This window comes from Schistocerca piceifrons, chromosome 2 (genome assembly GCF_021461385.2).
Source record: "Schistocerca piceifrons isolate TAMUIC-IGC-003096 chromosome 2, iqSchPice1.1, whole genome shotgun sequence".
Classification (NCBI taxonomy): Eukaryota; Metazoa; Arthropoda; class Insecta; order Orthoptera; family Acrididae; genus Schistocerca; species Schistocerca piceifrons.
In genome coordinates this window covers 909182915-909203131 of record NC_060139.1, presented here as the reverse complement: position 1 = coordinate 909203131, position 20217 = coordinate 909182915, and the positions used below count along the sequence as shown (strand labels likewise).

The following is a 20217-nucleotide window of genomic DNA, read 5'->3' as shown; positions in this document are numbered from 1 at the left end:
TGTATCATGCAGTGCAGGCAACAACACCCAGTCTCTCATCCCATCCAGCAAGTCTGCCCAGACCTGGGGTTTTGTGTGATTTTTCTGTAACTCTTCCCATTTCCTAAATCTCACCAGTCCTTTTTCTTAATGCCTCCTCTTCATACCTGCTATAATAAGGATCCACTATATGTGGAAGCTTGTTCATTTCCATATCCTTCGTGTTCGTTCTCTTCTGCCGCTGCTTGTTGAGTACATATCTTATCTATCCATATTCTATTTATAAACAGTCTGTTATGCTGATGATACAGCTTTATTTACTTCGTATCATGAAACACTTGACTATGCGTTAAATTGCTTTGCAGCCAGTAAACTTGCTTGTAGTCCAGGCAAACCTCAACAGTTTCTGTTAGGTTTATCTGATCATATAGAAAATAAATGCCTCTAATATTTAAGAATTCATATGGGTGTCAATTGCAATAACATATCAACAAAGTTTTCAAAGATGTGATCAGTAATTATCATCTCCAAATGACATATTTCATGTTCTTTCAGTCAGGTAACTAAAATGGCTTACTCGTATGGAGACATTCCCTCATATCAGTAACATTTTAAAAATAAAAATTTGTGCGTATAATATGAAAGGCTGGTCTTACAGCTCTGTCAGTCTTTTTACCAGGTTCACAATACCAACAGTTGTGAACATGTATATTAGTGTCATTCTGTGTCACATTAAAGTATGTATTGCCAGGGAAGCTATTTGGAAATAAATAACACAAATAAACCAAACATGGACATCACAAGGCTCAGGTTAGCAAGAACGGTGAACTCCTGAAAAAAAGAATGCTCTCAGAATTTATTAAAAATTTCATCCCTCTGCTGAAGCCATACAATTCAAAAATTTCAAAATAAAGCTGTGCAATTGTCTGACATAACACTCACTGTTAGACTGTAAAAGAGAACAATGCTGATTTTAATACTTAACTTTATGGCTATAATCTTTCATTTGTTATGTAGATGAATGCTGTTGATCTTAGTCATTAATATTGTAGCTGTACTCTTTACTTTTACTGCAGTTTGTAGACTAGTACTTACTAAGATTCACAGTATTAAATTCATTAGACCATGATCATGATCTTATCTAATTTCAGTGAACACAAAAAACTCCTGGCCAAGTCTTCTCAGTATGTTTGTTTTTCTGGTTGACCACGTTAGTTTAATTGACAAGTCTGAAGTATCAGAAATGGTATGCCCAGACAGTGGTGATAATCAAGACTTTGAAGTTCAGAATGTGAGTATGTTTAGCTATTAAACTTCTTATTCTGTAACATAAAATTGATGACTGGTTTGAATTTTGATGGAGAAACAGAAATTTATCATGCGGGAGGAGGGCACAATAATGATAAATTGTACACATAAATAAGCTCATAATTGATGCAGTAATACAAATTCAAAGTTGAAACAGTGAATGCCTGTGCCAAGCACTAATTAGAAAATTGGTTCTCTGTGCTTTCACCATTGTTCAAAATACTAGGCATTGCTTAAGATACTTCGAACAACATGAAAAATGGGTTTAGCTTTATAGACACAAAGTAAGTCATCATAGTCTTCAACTTGTGGAACCATTTTCATTGTCGCGTATTCTGCGGAACTATGTGGAAAGTTTCCCAAGGTAGTGAGGAGAACTTGAGACACCACCACCACCAAAAAAAACCCTGAATGCAAATTAAAGTCTATTCCAATGTGTCCTCGTTATGTGGAGTCCTCCACATACTAATTATTCCACAAAGTTTTTGGCTTAATATTTTGCAGCTGTCCTTTAGCACTCATTCTTTCCTTCCTGAAGGATGATGTTGGTTCCACGTGGGTGAACCAGCTTATGTTTGTTAGAAAAAGTTTTTATTAGCAGTTTTTGTGTGCTACAGGATGGCTTAACTTTCCAACATAATCACCTTTCACTTCTAACAAGGGAATTCCAATACAATCGTGAAATTTTTCGCACAGGGAGGCTACATTGGAAGAAATGCACTGTCAGAATTTTAGTTGCTAAGGTGCACAGCAGGTATATACTTTTTTTAAGTTACTCAGTTTAACCGCATGAAGAACTGTTTGTGTATAACAGCAATTTCTACAGCCCTTTGTGCATAGTGTGCGATCCGGCAACTAATCAGACACTGCTGTCTCAAAAGAACATAGCATGAAGTTCAAAGTGCACACGTGAATCGTAAGTACTTAAACTACGAGGGCAGTTCAATAAGTAATGCAACACATTTTTTTTCTCGGCCAATTTTGGTTGAAAAAACCGGAAATTTCTTGTGGAATATTTTCAAACATTCCCGCTTCGTTTCGTATAGTTTCATTGACTTCCGACAGGTGGCAGCGCTGTATGGAGCTGTTAAAATGGCGTCTGTAACGGATGTGCGTTGCAAACAACGGGCAGTGATCGAGTTTCTTTTGGCGGAAAACCAGGGCATCTCAGATATTCATAGGCGCTTGCAGAATGTCTACGGTGATCTGGCAGTGGACAAAAGCACGGTGAGTCGTTGGGCAAAGCGTGTGTCATCATCGCCGCAAGGTCAAGCAAGACTGTCTGATCTCCCGCGTGCGGGCCGGCCGTGCACAGCTGTGACTCCTGCAATGGCGGAGCGTGCGAACACACTCGTTCGAGATGATCGACGGATCACCATCAAACAACTCAGTGCTCAACTTGACATCTCTGTTGGTAGTGCTGTCACAATTGTTCACCAGTTGGGATATTCAAAGGTTTGTTCCCGCTGGGTCCCTTGTTGTCTAACCGAACACCATAAAGAGCAAAGGAGAACCATCTGTGCGGAATTGCTTGCTCGTCATGTGGCTGAGGGTGACAATTTCTTGTCAAAGATTGTTACAGACGATGAAACATGGGTTCATCACTTCGAACCTGAAACAAAACGGCAATCAATGGAGTGGCGCCACACCCACTCTCCTACCAAGAAAAAGTTTAAAGCCATAGCCTCAGCCGGTAAAGTCATGGTTACAGTCTTCTGGGACGCTGAAGGGGTTATTCTGTTCGATGTCCTTCTCCATGGTCAAACGATCAACTCTGAAGTGTATTGTGCTACTCTTCAGAAATTGAAGAAACGACTTCAGCATGTTCGTAGGCACAAAAATCTGAACGAACTTCTCCTTCTTCATGACAACGCAAGACCTCACACAAGTCTTCGCACCCTAGAGGAGCTCACAAAACTTCAGTGGACTGTTCTTCCTCATGCACCCTACAGCCCCGATCTCGCACCGTCGGATTTCCATATGTTTGGCCCAATGAAGGACGCAATCCGTGGGAGGCACTACGCGGATGATGAAGAATTTATTGATGCAGTACGACGTTGGCTCCGACATCGACCAGTGGAATGGTACCGTGCAGGCATACAGGCCCTCATTTGAAGGTGGCGTAAGGCCGTAGCATTGAATGGAGATTACGTTGAAAAATAGTGTTGTGTAGCTAAAAGATTGGGGAATAACCTGGTGTATTTCAATGCTGAATAAAACAACCCCTGTTTCAGAAAAAAAATGTGTTGCATTACTTATTGAACTGCCCTCGTATATCAAATATGCCTCATCATTAATTTTTTTAAGGGCTTTCTGTTAATAGTGAGGGCTAAACTTGTGCGGATGTAATTATTAAACAAGTGACTGGCATGGGAAACAAAAACAAGGCAACGTATTAGGTTACATTACAGATGACTTCCATCAATCGGGACTTTAATTCATTAGCATAAAATATTTCGTAAAATTACTGTAGCATAGTTCTCATGATAATTTTTGAATAACGTATATCTTACTAACAATGAAACAGTTCCTTGTTTCTTTTCTTTAGTCATCACAAAAATGCGAAGTGTGTAATGAGTGGTGCAAACAAGCTTTTTCCTTACACTAGGCACACCTGAAGAGTATTAATGCATTCGGACACTTCACAGTAAAACTAGTTTCATTTAGGCAGAATTAGGATGGAGTAAGAAATAGTCGTGGCCATTATTCTGCATATTCGTAAAACATGACGATGCAGACTGACAATGCCCTAATGACTTGTTATGTTCAGGCCAAGAGTCCAACAAAAGCAATGAATTATTTTCTGCCAATGGTAAGAAGACTTTTCGGATGTAACATCAGAAATTATTCTATCCCTTTTTTCTGGATTTTGCTACATGGATTACAACATTTTTGTAACTAAACAGTTCTCTCTCTCTCTCTCTCTCTCTCTCTCTCTCTCTCTCTCTTTTTCTCTCTCTTTCCCCTCCATAATTTGCCTAAAGTGCGATTTGCATACAGTTCTGACGTGATTCCTTACTGCCTTTATACACAGCATTTTATGGGATTAACATGAAGCTACGAATTTGTGTATAGTACTGCCTATTAATGACATCTGTTGTACCTGTTTACTTGAAGGAAACTTTGTAATTTTGTGACTTTTTCTGTGTAATTATCTGAATCCATTTAACCAGGCTGAAGAAGCCTGGAAATCAGTAACGTTCATCTACATACGTTTTAGAGGGCTGTCCCTCAGATTTCCATTGGCAATGGTGAATTCACTCTCATGAACACTTCTAAATTATTAGAATAGTTTTTTCAACACTTTTGCATGTTTCATTTTGGTGCATATTTCGTACTTTCTTGTAATTCTTTCTTCCATTAAAAAGTTCACATACAGTTTTTATAAAAGGAAACCAGCTTTGTGGGCAGCTTAACTTTTAAGCGTTTTGTCCGCCCTTTGTCTAACTAAAAGGTTTATGACTGAAAGGTATTGCTCTCCAGGTTTTCCGTGGAACAGGGAGGTAATGCATTTTTACCCTGAATTTTAATTAGCTCACTAAGTATCGTTCAAACCACATTTCACGTAATCATCAGTTATTTACTGTTTTGTGTAATATTTCCAAACTTTCTTACGAAATGTCGACATCATTCACAGGATGTCCAAGAAATTAACTAATAAATAATACATATGTAGATCTTCAGGAGAAGTATATGATATCGATTACATATCATATTCTTCGTATTTTATTTTTTTCAATGTTGAAAAGCAAGCATATGCCTGGAAACCACAAAGAAAATTCATTCAGTTTTATCTTCATTGTTAACACTTAATAATACTGCAAAAGCAACTGTGAATTATTATGGATAAAACATAAGTTGCAGACTCGAGCAAATAGTAACTGTGAACAATCGTGTCATAGAAACTATGAATGAAAACTGAAATTCGCTTTGCAAATTAAGATCGCTTAGAGTTGTGTTAACTATTTACTGATGTGCCATCAGTCAAGGCTATGTGCTTACCGTGTTGTGCATGCACTGTCTACTGCATCTACAGTAGGGTTGTACATTGCTCCAGCTGTCTGGCGAGCTAAGAGTTTTGCAATTTTCAACATTTTTCAAAAAAATACTTGCAGTGAATCATAACAGCCAAAATTGTGACATTGTGTTTCTTTCAGTGTATTCTTCCTGTATAAAAAATTTAGTTTTGACACATCGGATTGGATCATTCCCTAGTAAGTACTTTTCTTATCATTAAATAAGCTGCCTCCATTCCCCAGCGCTAGACAGTAGTTCCCCTACCTAGTAATTAGGGTTGACAGTGGTTGTCAGGAGGTTCTCTTAATCTTCAATCTATTGTGCTCCAAGCTGTAGCTTCAAGTGCATGAAGAGTTAATAGCTGCAGTTACAAGGTCGCAGCTGCAAGGTGGATTATTCAAAAAGTTGCCAACTGCTGGAACTTTTACTTGGTGCAGGCAGTGATGTGGGAATGCATGTTATCATGGAGAAGGCAGTTCCCAGTGCTGTCTGTTAAGAATGGCATGTGTCAGTTGAATGAGCATTTCACAGTACACACTTCATTGTAGTTGTTGACCCATGTTCCATGAAATCAGCTAATAGAATGCACTTTTCATTGCAGAAAATAGCAGCAATTGTTTTTGAATGTGAGTAATATCCCTCCCACCTCTCCCCTAAAGTTGACTTGTGTCATTGCATCAACCGATGTTTCGATTCTGCATTGTTGTAGGGTATCCACCTATTATCACTCATGAAATGCGAGAAAACAAATTGTCGTCTCTGCTTTGTCTATAGTCATGTGAAAACATTTGCCTACTTGACAATGTTTACTTTTTGTGTTGTTCAGTGAGCATTCTCGGAATCCATGTTCCACGTAAGCTGCAATGTCTAAGGTTTTCCGTAATACTTCCGTAAAAATTGGGAGTTCAATATGAATTGTCATTTGTTGACCAGTTTAGCTTTTTGTCCGTTGTTGTTGTTGGTGGTGGTGGTGGTGGTGGTGGTGGTGGTGGTGGTGGTGGTGGTGGTGGTGGTGTTGTTTTGGTCTTCAGTCCTGAGACTGGTTTGATGCAGCTCTCCATTCTACTCTATCCTGTGCAAGCTTCTTCATCTCCCAGTACCTACTGCAGCCTACATCCTTCTGAATCTGCTTAGTGTATTCATCTCTTGGTCTTCCTCTACGATTTTTACCCTCCACGCTGCCCTCCAATGCTAAATTGGTGATCCCTTGATGCCTCAGAACATGTCCTACCAACAGATCCCTTCTTCTAGTCAAGTTGTGCCACAAACTCCTCTTCTCCCCAATTCTATACAGTACCTCCTCATTAGTTATGTGATCTACCCATCTAATCTTCAGCATTCTTCTGTAGCACCACATTTCGAAAGCTTCTATTCTCTTCTTGTCCAAACCATTTATCGTCCATGTTTCACTTCCAAACATGGCTACACTCCATACAAATACTTTCAGAAACGACTTCCTGACACTTAAATCTATACTCGATGTTAACAAATTCCTCTTCTTCAGAACCACTTTCCTTGCCATTGCCAGTCTACATTTTATATCCTCTCTACTTCGACCATCATCAGAGTTATTTTGCTCCCCAAATAGCAAAACTCCTTTACTACTTTAAGTGTCTCATTTCCTAATCTAATTCCCTCAGCATCACCCGACTTAATTCGACTGCATTCCATTATCCTCGTTTTGCTTTTGTTGATATTCATCTTATATCCTCCTTTCAAGACACTATCCATTCCGTTCAACTGCTTTTCCAAGTCCTTTGCTGTCTCTGACAGAATTACAATGTCATCGGCGAACCTCAAAGTTTTTACTTCTTCTCCATGGATTTTAATATCTACTCCGAATTTTTCTTTTGTTTCCTTTAATGCTTGCTCAATATACAAATTTAATAACATCGGGGAGAGGCTACAACCCTGTCTCACTCCCTTCCCAACTACTGCTTCCCTTTTATGTCGTAGGGTCAGTATTGCCTCACGTGTTCCCATATTTCTACGGAATCCAAACTGATCTTCCCCGAGGTTGACTTCTACCAGTTTTGCCATTCGTCTGTAAAGAATTTGCATTAGTGTTTTGCATCCGTGACTTATTAAACTGATAGTTCGGTAATTTTCACATCTGTCAGCGCCTGCTTTCTTTGGGATTGGAATTACTATATTCTTCTTGAAGTCTGAGGGTATTTCGTCTGTCTCATACATCTTGCTCACCAGATGGTAGAGTTTTGTCAGGACTGGGTCTCCTAAGGCTGTCAGTAGTTCTAATGGAATGTTGTCTACTCCCGGGGCCTTGTTTCGACTTAGGTCTTTCAGTGCTCTATCAAACTCTTCACGCAGTATATCTCCCATTTCATCTTCATCTACATCCTCTTCCATTTCTATAACAGTGCCCTCAAGTACATTGCCCTTGTATAGACCCTCTATATACTCCTTCCACCTTTCTGCTTTCCCTTCTTTGCTTAGAACTGGGTTTCCATCTGAGCTCTTGATATTCATACAAGTGGTTCTCTTTTCTCCAAAGGTCTCTTTAATTTTCCTGTAGGCAGTATCTATCTTACCCCTAGTGAGATAAGCCTCGACATCCTTACATTTGTCCTCTAGCCATGCCTGCTTAGCCATTTTGCACTTCCTGTCGATCTCATTTTTGAGACTTTTGTATTCCTTTTTGCCTGCTTCATTTACTGCATTTTTATATTTCCTCCTTTTGTCAATTAAATTCAATATTTCTTCTGTCACCCAAGGATTTCTACTAGCCCTCCCAGTTACAAAGCTTCATAAATAGATGTCTTCGATGCATCATGAATATCTGGTGGCCAGAAAAAATATGTAATGAGGAGCTCTGGCGAATAACAAACTAGATACCTATAGAAGACCAGATACGAGAGAGGAAGTGGGGATGGTTGGGGCATACCTTAAGAAAACCAGATGGAGCCATCGAGAAAAAAGCATTGGAATGGAATCCCCAGGAAACAAGGAAGAGAGGAAGACCAAGGGGCACATGGAAGAGGACAGTGGAAGGGGAAGCAAAAAGAGTTGGCAAGACCTGGGCAGAATTGAGGCAAATGGCCAAAGACAGAGACGGATGGCGAGTTCTCCTGGATGCCCTATGCCCCCATAGGGGCCAAAGGAATTAAGTCAAGTTAAGTCGAGTCTTCTTTTTACCTACTTGATCCTCTGCTGCCTTCACTACTTCATCCCTCAGAGCTACCCATTCCTCTTCTACTGTATTTCTTTCCCCCATTCCCGTCAATTGTTCCCTTATGCTCTCCCTGAAACTCTGTACAACCTCTGGTTTAGTCAGTTTATCCAGGTCCCATCCCCTTAAATTCCCACCTTTTTGCAGTTTCTTCAGTTTTAATCTACAGTTCATAACCAATAGATTGTCGTCAGAGTCCACATCTGCCCCTGGAAATGTCTTACAATTTAAAACCTGGTTCCTAAATCTCTGTCTTACCATTATATAATCTATCTGATACCTTCTAGTATCTCCAGGATTCTTCCATGTATACAACCTTCTTTTATGATTCTTGAACCAAGTATTAGCTATGATTAATTTATGTTCTGTGCAAAATTCTACCAGACGGCTTCCTCTTTCATTTCTTAACCCCAATCCATATTCACCTACTACGTTTCCTTCTCTTTCTTTTCCTACTATCGAATTCCAGTCACCCATGACTATTAAATTTTTTTCTCCCTTCACTATCTGAATAATTTCTTTTATCTCATCATACATTTCTTCAATTTCTTCGTTATCTGCAGAGCTAGTAGGCATGTAGACTTGTACTACTGTCATAGGCATGGGCTTTGTGTCTATCTTGGCCACAACAATGCGTTCGCTGTGCTGTTTGTAGTAGCTTACCTGCATTCCTATTGCTTTATTCATTATTTATTTTGTCCATTAGTTGCACAATTTCACCTGCTTGGGTACTGCAGATGCCATTTCAATTTTCATCGTGCACATTGGAACAGCCATTTTTAAAGTCTCAACCTTGTTGTCTAATCTTTCCTTCACCCATTACTGTATTTTGATATTCTCCTGTAATGCTTATATAAAATTCATTGTGGCGTACATGTTGAGTAGGACTGTCACTTCCACAAAGATTGTTTTTTCCTGTGGAACGTGATCTGCTGGTAATGTGCTCGCAAGTCACCTCTTCTTTAGCCAGCAGAGAGCATGGAGAAATAGTGTTAACTGCTGTCCACCATCTGGTGCACCGGTTCCAAGTTGGACACACTCTGGCCTCAGCTTCCAGCTAACAATAATGTGATTTTCTCTCCTCCCCCCCCCCCCCACCTCCTTCTCTATCACTATCCCCCCTTCTCTATTACTATCTCCTCCCCCCCTCCTCTCTCACTATCTCCCGCCCCCCTTCTTTGTGGTACCAAAATTAACATTATAAGATGAGCCTTAATAAATTAAATGGCTCCTAAAGGTTAACCGATATCGTTCCAGTCCGACCAGGTCACCATATGCACCTGTACAATAGGCACAACGGATAAATGTGAGTAGTTCCCTTTGCACACAGAAATCAGATTACAGCACACACTTCGCAGCTGGTGGGAACAATAATTTTCAGAACCGTTGTTGTTTATTTTCACCCATTGTTAAATGATTACTGAATCAAAATGGCTTCTGTTGCAGTGTAAATAGTCGGTAAATGATGCTGTATTTGTGTAACTTTGTTCAAGCTACCAGTATTTAAATATAAGTAAATGGCCCTTACTTTTTGAATATCCCTCGTAGATTGTTTGAAGATGGTATTGTGATGTATTTGTCATTCTTTTTCATCTCTTGCATCACAGTCTGGCACAGGCTACTGTTAACTGCATTTGGTTACCGTTAAATAAGTATCAGGTGCAGAAATGGATGTGTAGATACATCCCATGTGGGTGTTGGTTCCTGAGCTTTATTATTGTAAGCTGCTTGCCTTTTTCTTTCCCAATTTACTTCAGTTGTCCTTACTTATGTCGACCAAGCTATCTACTTGGTTTCGTGTATTCCTTGTGGTTTTGTTTCCCTTGCCTCTTCTCTTTCATCCTTCTTGCTGTTTTTGGTCCTCTTTATGGCTTGACCTCCACTTCCAAATTTTCTGTCTGTAGTGTGAGTCAATGTGGATTCCTCTGCTCCCTTCCTTCCCCTCTTCCTTTCCTGCTGTAGTCCCCCTCAGCCCTGCTTGGTCAGCAGCACATGTAGCTAGACTGTGTGGTAGGGCTGTTAGAGCCCATCTGGTTGAGACCCCAGAAAACTCTGGGATAACACTTGTGATATGTGAGCTGTTGCCTTCCCATGTATGCTAGGAGTGGTTGCTTGTCATTCTGGAGCATCAGAACTCCCAGCCATGGCTGCTGGCCCGACGGCCCTTGCTGTGGCTGAGTGTGCACATGGGGAGAGCCCCTGTTTGGAGTGGGCGATGCTTCGCACATGAAGCAGTCAAACTCCAAATCACTGTCGTTCTGCTACGGCCATCTCTTCGAGTGGTAATAGACAATTGGGAGGAGGGCCATGCTTGCCGGCTTGGAGTGAAACACTTTCTCTGCTAACTAGTCTGTTCTAGGACAGACAGGACACATTTACTGCCACAAAGCCACTATTTTCTGTGGAAAATATCAAAGACAAGTTTGGCAAAGTGGAGTCTTTCAATAAGATGCTGTTGGATTCCCTGTTGATCAGAGCTGCTTCTGTCACCCAATCTGCGGCTCTTCGTGCGTGTGATAATCTTGTCGATGTCTCGGTTTCTATTACATCTCACCAGTCTCTGAATATGGTCCAGGGAGTCATTTTTCATCTGGACCTCATCATTGAAACTGATGAAGTCCAGAGTAATGTGGAATGATGGGGCACTCATTTTACTTGACATGTGCAAAAAGGTTGTAAGGACAATGCACTGATACATGACGTGAAGCCATACGGCCCGCCACCCATGATGTGCTTTTGGTGCTCGCGTTTCGGGCACATCTTCCCCATGTATGGCGGATCCGTGTATACCCATTCCATGAGGGCAGCCCTGTGTTCCACTGTCCGTGTGTGTGAATTGACAGGACTGTAACTCTCCCTATTCACCAGATTACCTGGCTTACAAGAAATAAAAAAAGGTACAAGAATATAAGTTCCTGGGTTGTCTGTCTTACACTGAGGGTTGTCAAAAATATGACCAACTCCACGCTGTGTCAATGACTTTTACTTTTGCCTCTGTTACATCCTTTTTCCCTTTTCCATATGTCAGTCTCATACCCCTCACCTCTCCCCCTTCCCTGTGGTTCGCACCCCCTTCTCTCCAGTTGCCACTTCCCCTCCCCGGCCGAAGAAGTACACCCATTCTTCGACACCTGCCAGTGTTGGGGCTCCCTCGTGGGACCCCACCCTTCGGCATCTCTCAGGCCAGAGACATGCTACCGCATCTCCGCCATGGACACACTGTCTGTGCGCCAAAAGGTTGCCCACTCTCTTTCGGTTCTGCATCTTTCAGGAGTCTGCTCTCCCTCTGTGTCCTGTCCTCCTCAACCTATGAAACAGAAGAAGAAGAAGAAGAAGAAGAAGTCCCAGGACAAGGCTGACCCGGTGCCCCTGGAGGTTCCATCTCCCCCCCACCCCCATCCCCCGCACCTCGCAACCTGAGTCTGACATCTTATTTATGGATGTCACCCAGTCGTCTGTGACAGATGATGACCTGGAGGCATAATTGGCTTCAGCCCATTCACTTCTCATTTGGATAACAGCTCCATGATTGTTCACCTATCCCCCATCCCATTCTCCATGACCCCTCCAGGGGCGGATTTGTGGCTTTACATCAAATCCATTTTTGCTCAGTCGGGGCCAACTCTTGGGAGGCTGCTCCCCTGTGTAATAAACTTCATGCCATCAAGCAGACTCCCACAATTTGGCCTTCTCTCCTGGGGGGGGGAGTCTACCATCCTCTTCCATCTTTGTATTGGCCATATTTGGTTGACCCATAGTTTTTTACTACACAGTGAGCCACCCTGCCCCTTTGCAGTTGTGGGGCTACGCTAATTATGATCTGTTTTTTGCTGGACTGCCCTTGGACCCCACCATTTGACCCTTCTCACTAAATTTGCCCTCCCCCCCTTCCTTGTCTTCGTGCTAGGGGACAGACCCTCCCATGATTGCATCTGTCCTTGGTTCTCTTTGCAGAAGTGGTTTGTACTCTCAGGTATAAGTCCATGAATTTTCCTCTGGCATTTGAGTCCCTCAGTTAGCGTACACATTGGTTATGGAGGCCCTGACCTGGACTCTACACTAGGCAGGTTCTCCTCACCATTTCCCTACATTTTATCTGATATGCTGTGCTGTTTTGTTTCCTCTTGTCTTGTGTCTTCTTCCCGTGGTTTTGGCCACTTTGTATCATGATAATGGTATGGTGTGGGTATCAGGAGGGGTTGGTGGTGGTGCGGGTGCACTACTACATGTAGTGTTTCTGGGGCATCCCTGCTTCCCTCGTTTCCACCCACCCCCTCTTGTTCTTCCCTTTTCGTACTGCCCTGATGCCCCTTTTCTCTCATTGTTTGCATGTTTTCTCTTCTCCGTGACTGGACAGTGCTGTTTGTGTTGTTCCTTCCTCGATTTCTGCCATCCTATATCATTGGGACCAGTGACATCACTGTTTGTTTCCCTCCACCAAATCAGCCAAACAACCAGTTTTAACCTCTGATCTATTTTCATAACACATGATTTACTTTTTCTAAGACAGTTGAAAAGTAATAGAGAAAGTCCATCACCTTATCTCACTCCTGTTTTAAATTCGAAATTTTCCAAAACTGTTCCCCAGATTTATAATTTTTGTGCCATTTAGTTTTTAACTTATAATTGCAGTGGTATAAAGTTCAGGCCGTATTCTTTCAGAATTTGGAAGAGATAATTATGGTCCACTGAGTGATCAGCTTTTTTTAAATCTAGGGAGGTATAAACTGCTTTCTTTTTACAACATTTTGTTGCCTGAGAATTAATTTCAGAACTAAAATTTGTTGTTGGCAATATCTATTTGGTCTAAAACCTGTTTGATATTTGGATTCCAGTTGGCACTTGGCTTAGTTTCAGAAGACATTGAGTAGAATTGTGTATTGCGCAGGTAGAAGAGAATCCCTCTGTAATTATAAACATCTGTTCTGTCTCTCTTTTCACATAGTGAATGTATTGATGCAGTTTTCCAGTGATCCAGAATTTTATGTTTTCCAAATGTTTTGTATGATCAAATAATTTTTTCTTAACATTTTTGTGCTAAGTTACTCTAAAACCGTTACATTTATCTAGCAGTTTCCTCTTCATTTGGTGCTTGTGAATCTGGGTAGTTTTCTGAGGAATTTCTCGTCAGTATCTTTCTGTGAGTTTGAGTACTTTAGATGTTTTTGTTATAAAACAGAGTTGTTCATTATCTGTGTGTTGATCTTCCTCTTTTGCAGGAAGTGTTTTGGCATTCATTGAAGATTTATAAAATTTGGAATGACTATGCTGAGGGAGATGATGAGAGGATAATCAACAAAGAAAATGAGGCGCTTAAAGAAAAATTAAGTAAGTTTTAGAAAATATGTTTTAGTGTTTGAATAGTGCCAGGTGTATGTATGGTGATGTACAAAAATACAGCACAGTCAAGAAATGAGTATATTTCCTGTATTGTATGTCTAAAGGTTTACAGAAAGAAGTAAAGCTTATGTGCGAGCTGTTTGGTGTAAAAGTGTCCAAAACCCATAATCATAAAAGTTATGAAATTAGGATGTGTATTACAAAAACGAAAGAATTGAAAGTAAAAAAAATACAGAACATATCTTCTGCATTGACAAAAATAGCTATTTTCAAATGGAATAGGAAAGAAATGACTGGTAATGTTACATGGTACCCTCCGTCATGCACCATAAGTTGCTTGCGGAGTATGTTTGTAGATGCAGATGTAAGATAATATCTAGCTACAATCTCATTCTTGGTGGTGACGTACACTGATGGGGGGGAAAAAAAAAATTGCAACACCAGGAAGAAGTTGTGCAGTACAAATGAAAGATGGTAGGCATGTTTCTACATGTGAAACATTTTTATTCAAATTTCACACCAGTCACATGATGATGCCAATCAGGCTTGGTTAAAATACATGCTGTTACAATCATGAGTGTTAGTAACCTTCAAGATGGGATGCGGCGATTTGATGTTTGTCGAGAATGCCTTTGAGGCGACAAAGACACCATCATCAACACCTTGCTGAGTTTGAAACCAATGTACTTGATTGCTGGCAGTGGTGGTCATGAGAATGTACAGCTGCAAAAAGACTGCACCCTGGACGTCCACAGTGCACTACTGAAAGGGAAGACCATTGTGTTCAGTGTACGGCTCCTGTGCACTGTAATGCATCTGCAGCAGCAATATGAGCAGCATTTGGCACCACAGTGACATATCAGACTGTTAAAATTTTGTTACTTCAAAGAGCTCCGAGCTGGATACCCTGTAGTGTGCAGTCCACTGACTCCAAACCACTGCCATATGTGACTTCAATAGTGTCAAGCGAGAGCTCATTGGAGGGCAGGGTGGAGGTCTATTGTGTTTTCTGATGAAAACTGGCTGTGCTTCAGTGCCAGTGATGGCTGTTTATTGATTAGGAGGAGGCCAGTTGAGGACCTGCATGATAGGCACACTACACATACTGTGGTCTGAGGTGTAATTTTGTATGACAGCAAGAGCACCCTTGTGGTTGTCCCATGCATCCTGACTGCAAATGTATACATCAGTCCAGTGATTCAACCTGTTGTACTGCCATTCATGAACAGCATTCCAGGTGGTGTGCCCAACAGGAAAAGTCTTACCCATGTACAGCTGTTGTAACCCAACATGTTCTACATTGTGTCAACACGTTGCCTCGGCCCGCACGATCACCAGGTCTGTTTCCAGTCGTGCACATATGGAATATCGTCAGAGGCGACAACTTCAGCACCTTCCACAAACAGCATTACCTGTTGCTTTATTGACAGACATGGAACTCCATCCTGCAAACTGACATCCGGCACCTGTACAATGTAATGCATGCTTGTTTGCTTCCTTGCATTCAACATTCTGGCGATTACATTGCTCAATGTACCAGCATTTCACATTTGCAGTGTTTATCTCACACTTTCATTTACCTGTAATCTTCCAGTTTTTTTTCCCCCCAATCAGTGTAATATACTCTCCATTAGATAGAAGATCGTTCACATTCCTGAGAAAGAACTGTGTAGAGGTCTGGAAAAGTCACTGCTTGTGGGTGACTGGCTCCAGCTTGTCTGCACAATTCATTCCAGACATGCTTGATGGCATTCATATTTGCAGAACTTACTGATCAGTACATGAAATGTATAGTTCCATCTGCAAAAAATTTTATCTCTATATAGATTGTCATTACAGTCAATGAAGAGGTAGTTAAGACAAATGAGAGCCCCAAAAAGTTGCACTTGTACTTCCAGTTCCTTAACCTTGTATTAGCCAGCAAAGCAGACTGAACACCTGTCCAGTGTAGCAGTACCATTGTAAATGCCCAGAGGATGTAGTAACGGGGTACACTCTGGCATTCTTACTTAAGAATGGAACAGTGTCACACACTACAAGTCTGTACACCAGTGCTCTGCATAGACCAGCAATTTTTGTTTTACAGTACTCCCTCTGCCTCTGCCTCTCCCCCTGACAGTGTTTGTTCACATTGTATTGTTTATGAATGCAAGTTTTGTTTGACAACTTTAATTCTAATGCTTCTTTTGGTTATAAAAATGTAAGATACCTTCCTTAAAACTGTCTCTTCGACACAATTTGGCTCGTGTTTTCTGCCACCTTTTAAAACCAAGTACTGTAGACAGAACAATTTCCTCCAGAATTTTCTCGCTAGACTTGAAGGTGCATTTCTGTAGGACAAAAGTTGTGAAGATTTTGCTAAGTTACTTCTTTATTATTGTTCATATTGCTGCAGAAATTGTTGCCTAACAGCACATTTGTGTACCATATTTACCAAGTAAAATAAGACAGCTCTTAATATAAGACAACCACCATTTTTTAAGCGGCTCCTCGAGGAAAATTTATTTTTAGCATATTCTGACAAATCAAAATTACAAACTGTGTTATTGACATAAAGTACCTACCTAAAACTTTAGTGTTATACCTATTCTAAACTTAGGCAAGTTATTGATTGCCTGCATTTTGATACAACAAGGAGAAATAAAATAAACAAAAAGAAATGGTTTACATTAATTTTTCTTGTCACTACCTTTTTTGTTTATTAAGTGTCTCGTGAGAGGTATCAATATTTTTAATCGTCATCACCATCCTAATAACACAGCTGCGAAATTTACATCCTTGTTGTCACAAATATTTGGTTGTTCCTTCCGAATACGTTGCGAATTTTTTGTTGTGGTGGGGCCTGAGAACACAGTTTTTTTTTTAGCTGAATATGTATCGGATTTCCCTTCTATACTGACATGAGAATGTTACAATGTTTCTTGCTTCCAAACATATCATCTGCCCATTGCTCTCTCATTGACTGCGCACGACCACCAGCAGGTGACACACTACCTTTCTTTCCCGTCATATCTCACAGTGAGCATCAACAATATTGTTGCAGGAAACACGTAAATGGGCCACTGACCCCTATCTGTACTTTTACTGTCTCCTGCAGAAATGTATGCTATTGTGTCTTTGTCTGATTTTATAATCAATTCAAATGACTTCAGGCAAACTGTAGTTTAAATGTGGTAAATGTTCACAAACATCCCAAGTGCGTGATGTAGAGTCCCTTGGTTGGCAGAACAGCCAAATTTGCTGCCCACCGACCACCCTCCTCTCCCCATACCCTATCCTTATCCTAGTTTGCAGCCAAGCTGGTGTCACTGTTCCCTCTTCAATCCTTTTGTAGTGCTGTACTTGAGCAACTGTGGAACAAACTGCTAGGGTACAGGTCATATGTAACAAGATTGACTAATACATAAATAAAAGATCCCAATCACAATTCAGTCCAATTCTCAAACTTTCACTTGTCCTCCAATCTAGCGATAATCTGTCGGCACTCCCTGCAAGGCGAGTCTTGCTGCTGTAATTTGTTCTCACAATAACAATTACAGTCAGCTTAATATTATCTATTTCGATTTTTAGACATTTAATTCTGGATTAATTTTCTTTTTTGCTTCATCTGAATGTCACCTTGTTCTAAAGCTGATTAAAAGGTGGTAACATTTTTATCCGGTTGTCTAGTACATGAACAACGGTCAAATTTCTGATTTGTAAACTACTTGTATATCATTACAGTCTCTGATAACTAAATGATTTGTTGACGTGTACTCAGAATCACATAATGTTTTTTGAAGAAATAAATTTTCGCCTTTCCGTATTACCTTTAATTAAAAAGCAGCATAAATATTTGTATACAGTATCCATACATGTGTGAGAACTTTTATTGCAAACCTGTTGAGATGCAACAAGAGTTTGTAAGATGACAGAATTTAAGGCTGTGTCTTGTTGTATTTCAGAGAATTGGTCAGATTTTAAACCTAACAATAGACAGTAGTGGCATCTAGTTCATAGTTTCTTATGTATCCCATGCATTAGTGCCGCGCAAATCAAATGTCACGTGATTGATTGAGCCAGATTGATACTGAATTGAGCACTTCAGCTTATTGGGAAATCTCAAGCAGGTTGAGAGCGAGTATCGTTTACTTGACCAACCCTTGTGAATTCTTCAAAATAAATGTGCACATGACTTCAGTAGCCAAAACTTCATCTGTAAATGTAAAATGGGTAAATACGTTATATTGTCAATGAGATATTTATTGTGTGCACTCAGCTTCTTCATCTTTAGGAAAGATGCTTGAAACTCACTCTGTGCAAGCATCATGTTCCTCCTCATGTAATTTTTACACTATCAACTTAATGCTCCATCAGCTTCTCTCTCTCTTTCTCAATCTGGCCAGCAATAAATTTAATGAGATTTATAGCAAGACGTCACATATGTCTGCAAAGGTATTTTCTGTGCTCATTGCTAGGCAAAAAGCTGGGTTGTGGCTGCACATGGTCATATAACAAAGGTAATTCCCAGCACATCATCGTCTATATTGGTTGTAAACAACCATTGGTATAACTTGACAAAGTGAACAAAAGGTAAGAAACTCCTTACTGATCATAAAACACAATGCCTCCCTACACTAGAATCCACTACCACCAAGCTTGCCAAATTCAATTTCGTTGACGTCATTTTACCAGCAATCGCTCACAATGAAAAAAAAAAAAAACTATTAGGGTTTTGTTCGTGTTAGTTGGTTCAATTTAGTTTGGTATCACCAAGTAACAGAAGAAATACTTCAGTTGATTGATGAAAGAAGGAAGTACAAAAATGTGCAGGGAAATTTGGGAATACAGAAGTACAAGTCACTGAGGAATGAAATAAATAGAAAGGGCAGGGAAGCTAAGATAAAATGGCTGCATGAAAAATGTGAAGATATTGAAAAAGAAATGATTACCGGAAGGACTGATTCAGCATATAGGAAAGTCAAAACAACTCTCTGTGAAATTAAAAGCAAGGATGGTAACATTAAGAGTGCAATTGGAATTCCACTGTTAAATGCAGAGGAGAGTGGGTTGATGGAAAGAGTACATTGAAGGCCTCTATGAGGGGAAGATTTGTCAGATGTGGTAGAAGAAGAAACAAGAGTCGATTTAGAAGAGATGGGGGACACAGTATTAGAATCAGAATTTCAAAGAGCTTTGGAGGACTCAAAGGCAGAAGGGATAGATAACATTTCACCAGTTTCTAAAATCATTGGGGGACATGGCAACAAAACGACTATTCACGTTGGTGTGTAGAATGTATATGTCTGGTAACATACCATCTGACTTTCGGAAAAGTATCACCCACACAATTATGAAAAGTGCAAGAGCTGACAAGCACGAGAATTATTGCACAATCAGCTTAGCAGCTGAAGCATCCAAATTGCTGAAAAGAATAATATACAGAAGAATGGAAGAGAAAACTGAGCATGTGTTAGATGAGAATCAGTTTGGCTTTAGGAAAAGTGAAGTCAGAGAGGTACTTCTGGCATTGCAGTTGATAATGGAAGCAAGACTAAAGAAAAATCAAGATTTGTCAACCTGGAAAAAATGTTCGACAATGTAAAATGATGCAAGAGGTTCAGAATTCTGAGAAAAATACGGGTAAGCTACAGAGAGAGATGAATAATGTACAAGAGCCAAGAGGAACTAATAAGAGTAGACGACCAAGAACAAAGTGTTTAAATTAAAAAGGGCATAAGACAGGAATGTAGTCGTTCCCCCTTAATGTTCAATCTGTATATTGAAGAAGCAATGATGGAAATAAGAGAAAGGTTCGGTTGTTGTTGTTGTTGTTGTTGTTGTTGTTGTTGTTGTCTTCAGTCCTGAGACTGGTTTGATGCAGCTCTCCATGTTACTCTATCCTGTGCAAGCTTCTTCATCTCCCAGTACTTATTGCAACCTACATCCTTCTGAATCTGCTTAGTGTATTCATCTCTTGGTCTCCCTCTATGATTTTTACCCTCCAAGCTGCCCTCCAATGCTAAATTTGTGATCCCTTGATGCCTCAGAACATGTCCTACCAACTGGTCCCTTCTTCTAGTCAAGTTGTGCCACAAACTCCTCTTCTCCCCAATTCTATACAGTACCTCCTCATTAGTTATGTGATCTACCCATCTAATCTTCAGCATTCTTCTGTAGCACCACATTTCGAAAGCTTCTATTCTCTTCTTGTCCAAACCATTTATCGTCCATGTTTCACTTCCAAACATGGCTACACTCCATACAAATACTTTCAGAAACGACTTCCTGACACTTAAATCTATGCTTGATGTTAACAAATTTCTCTTCTTCAGAACCACTTTCCTTGCCATTGCCAGTCTACATTTTATATCCTCTCTACTTCGACCATCATCAGAGTTATTTTG

At 40.3% G+C, this 20217-nt stretch overlaps 1 protein-coding gene across 1 annotated transcript in view; it reads left to right on the top strand.

The window, feature by feature from the left end:
* LOC124776847 (kinetochore protein NDC80 homolog) overlaps nt 1–20217 on the top strand; it is a 165908-nt gene that overhangs the window by 48868 nt on the left and 96823 nt on the right. The window contains exons 6-7 of the mRNA XM_047252015.1: nt 1131–1270; nt 13711–13819. Of these exons, the coding sequence (XP_047107971.1) occupies nt 1131–1270; nt 13711–13819 (249 nt within the window). The remainder of the gene's footprint in view (nt 1–1130; nt 1271–13710; nt 13820–20217) is intronic.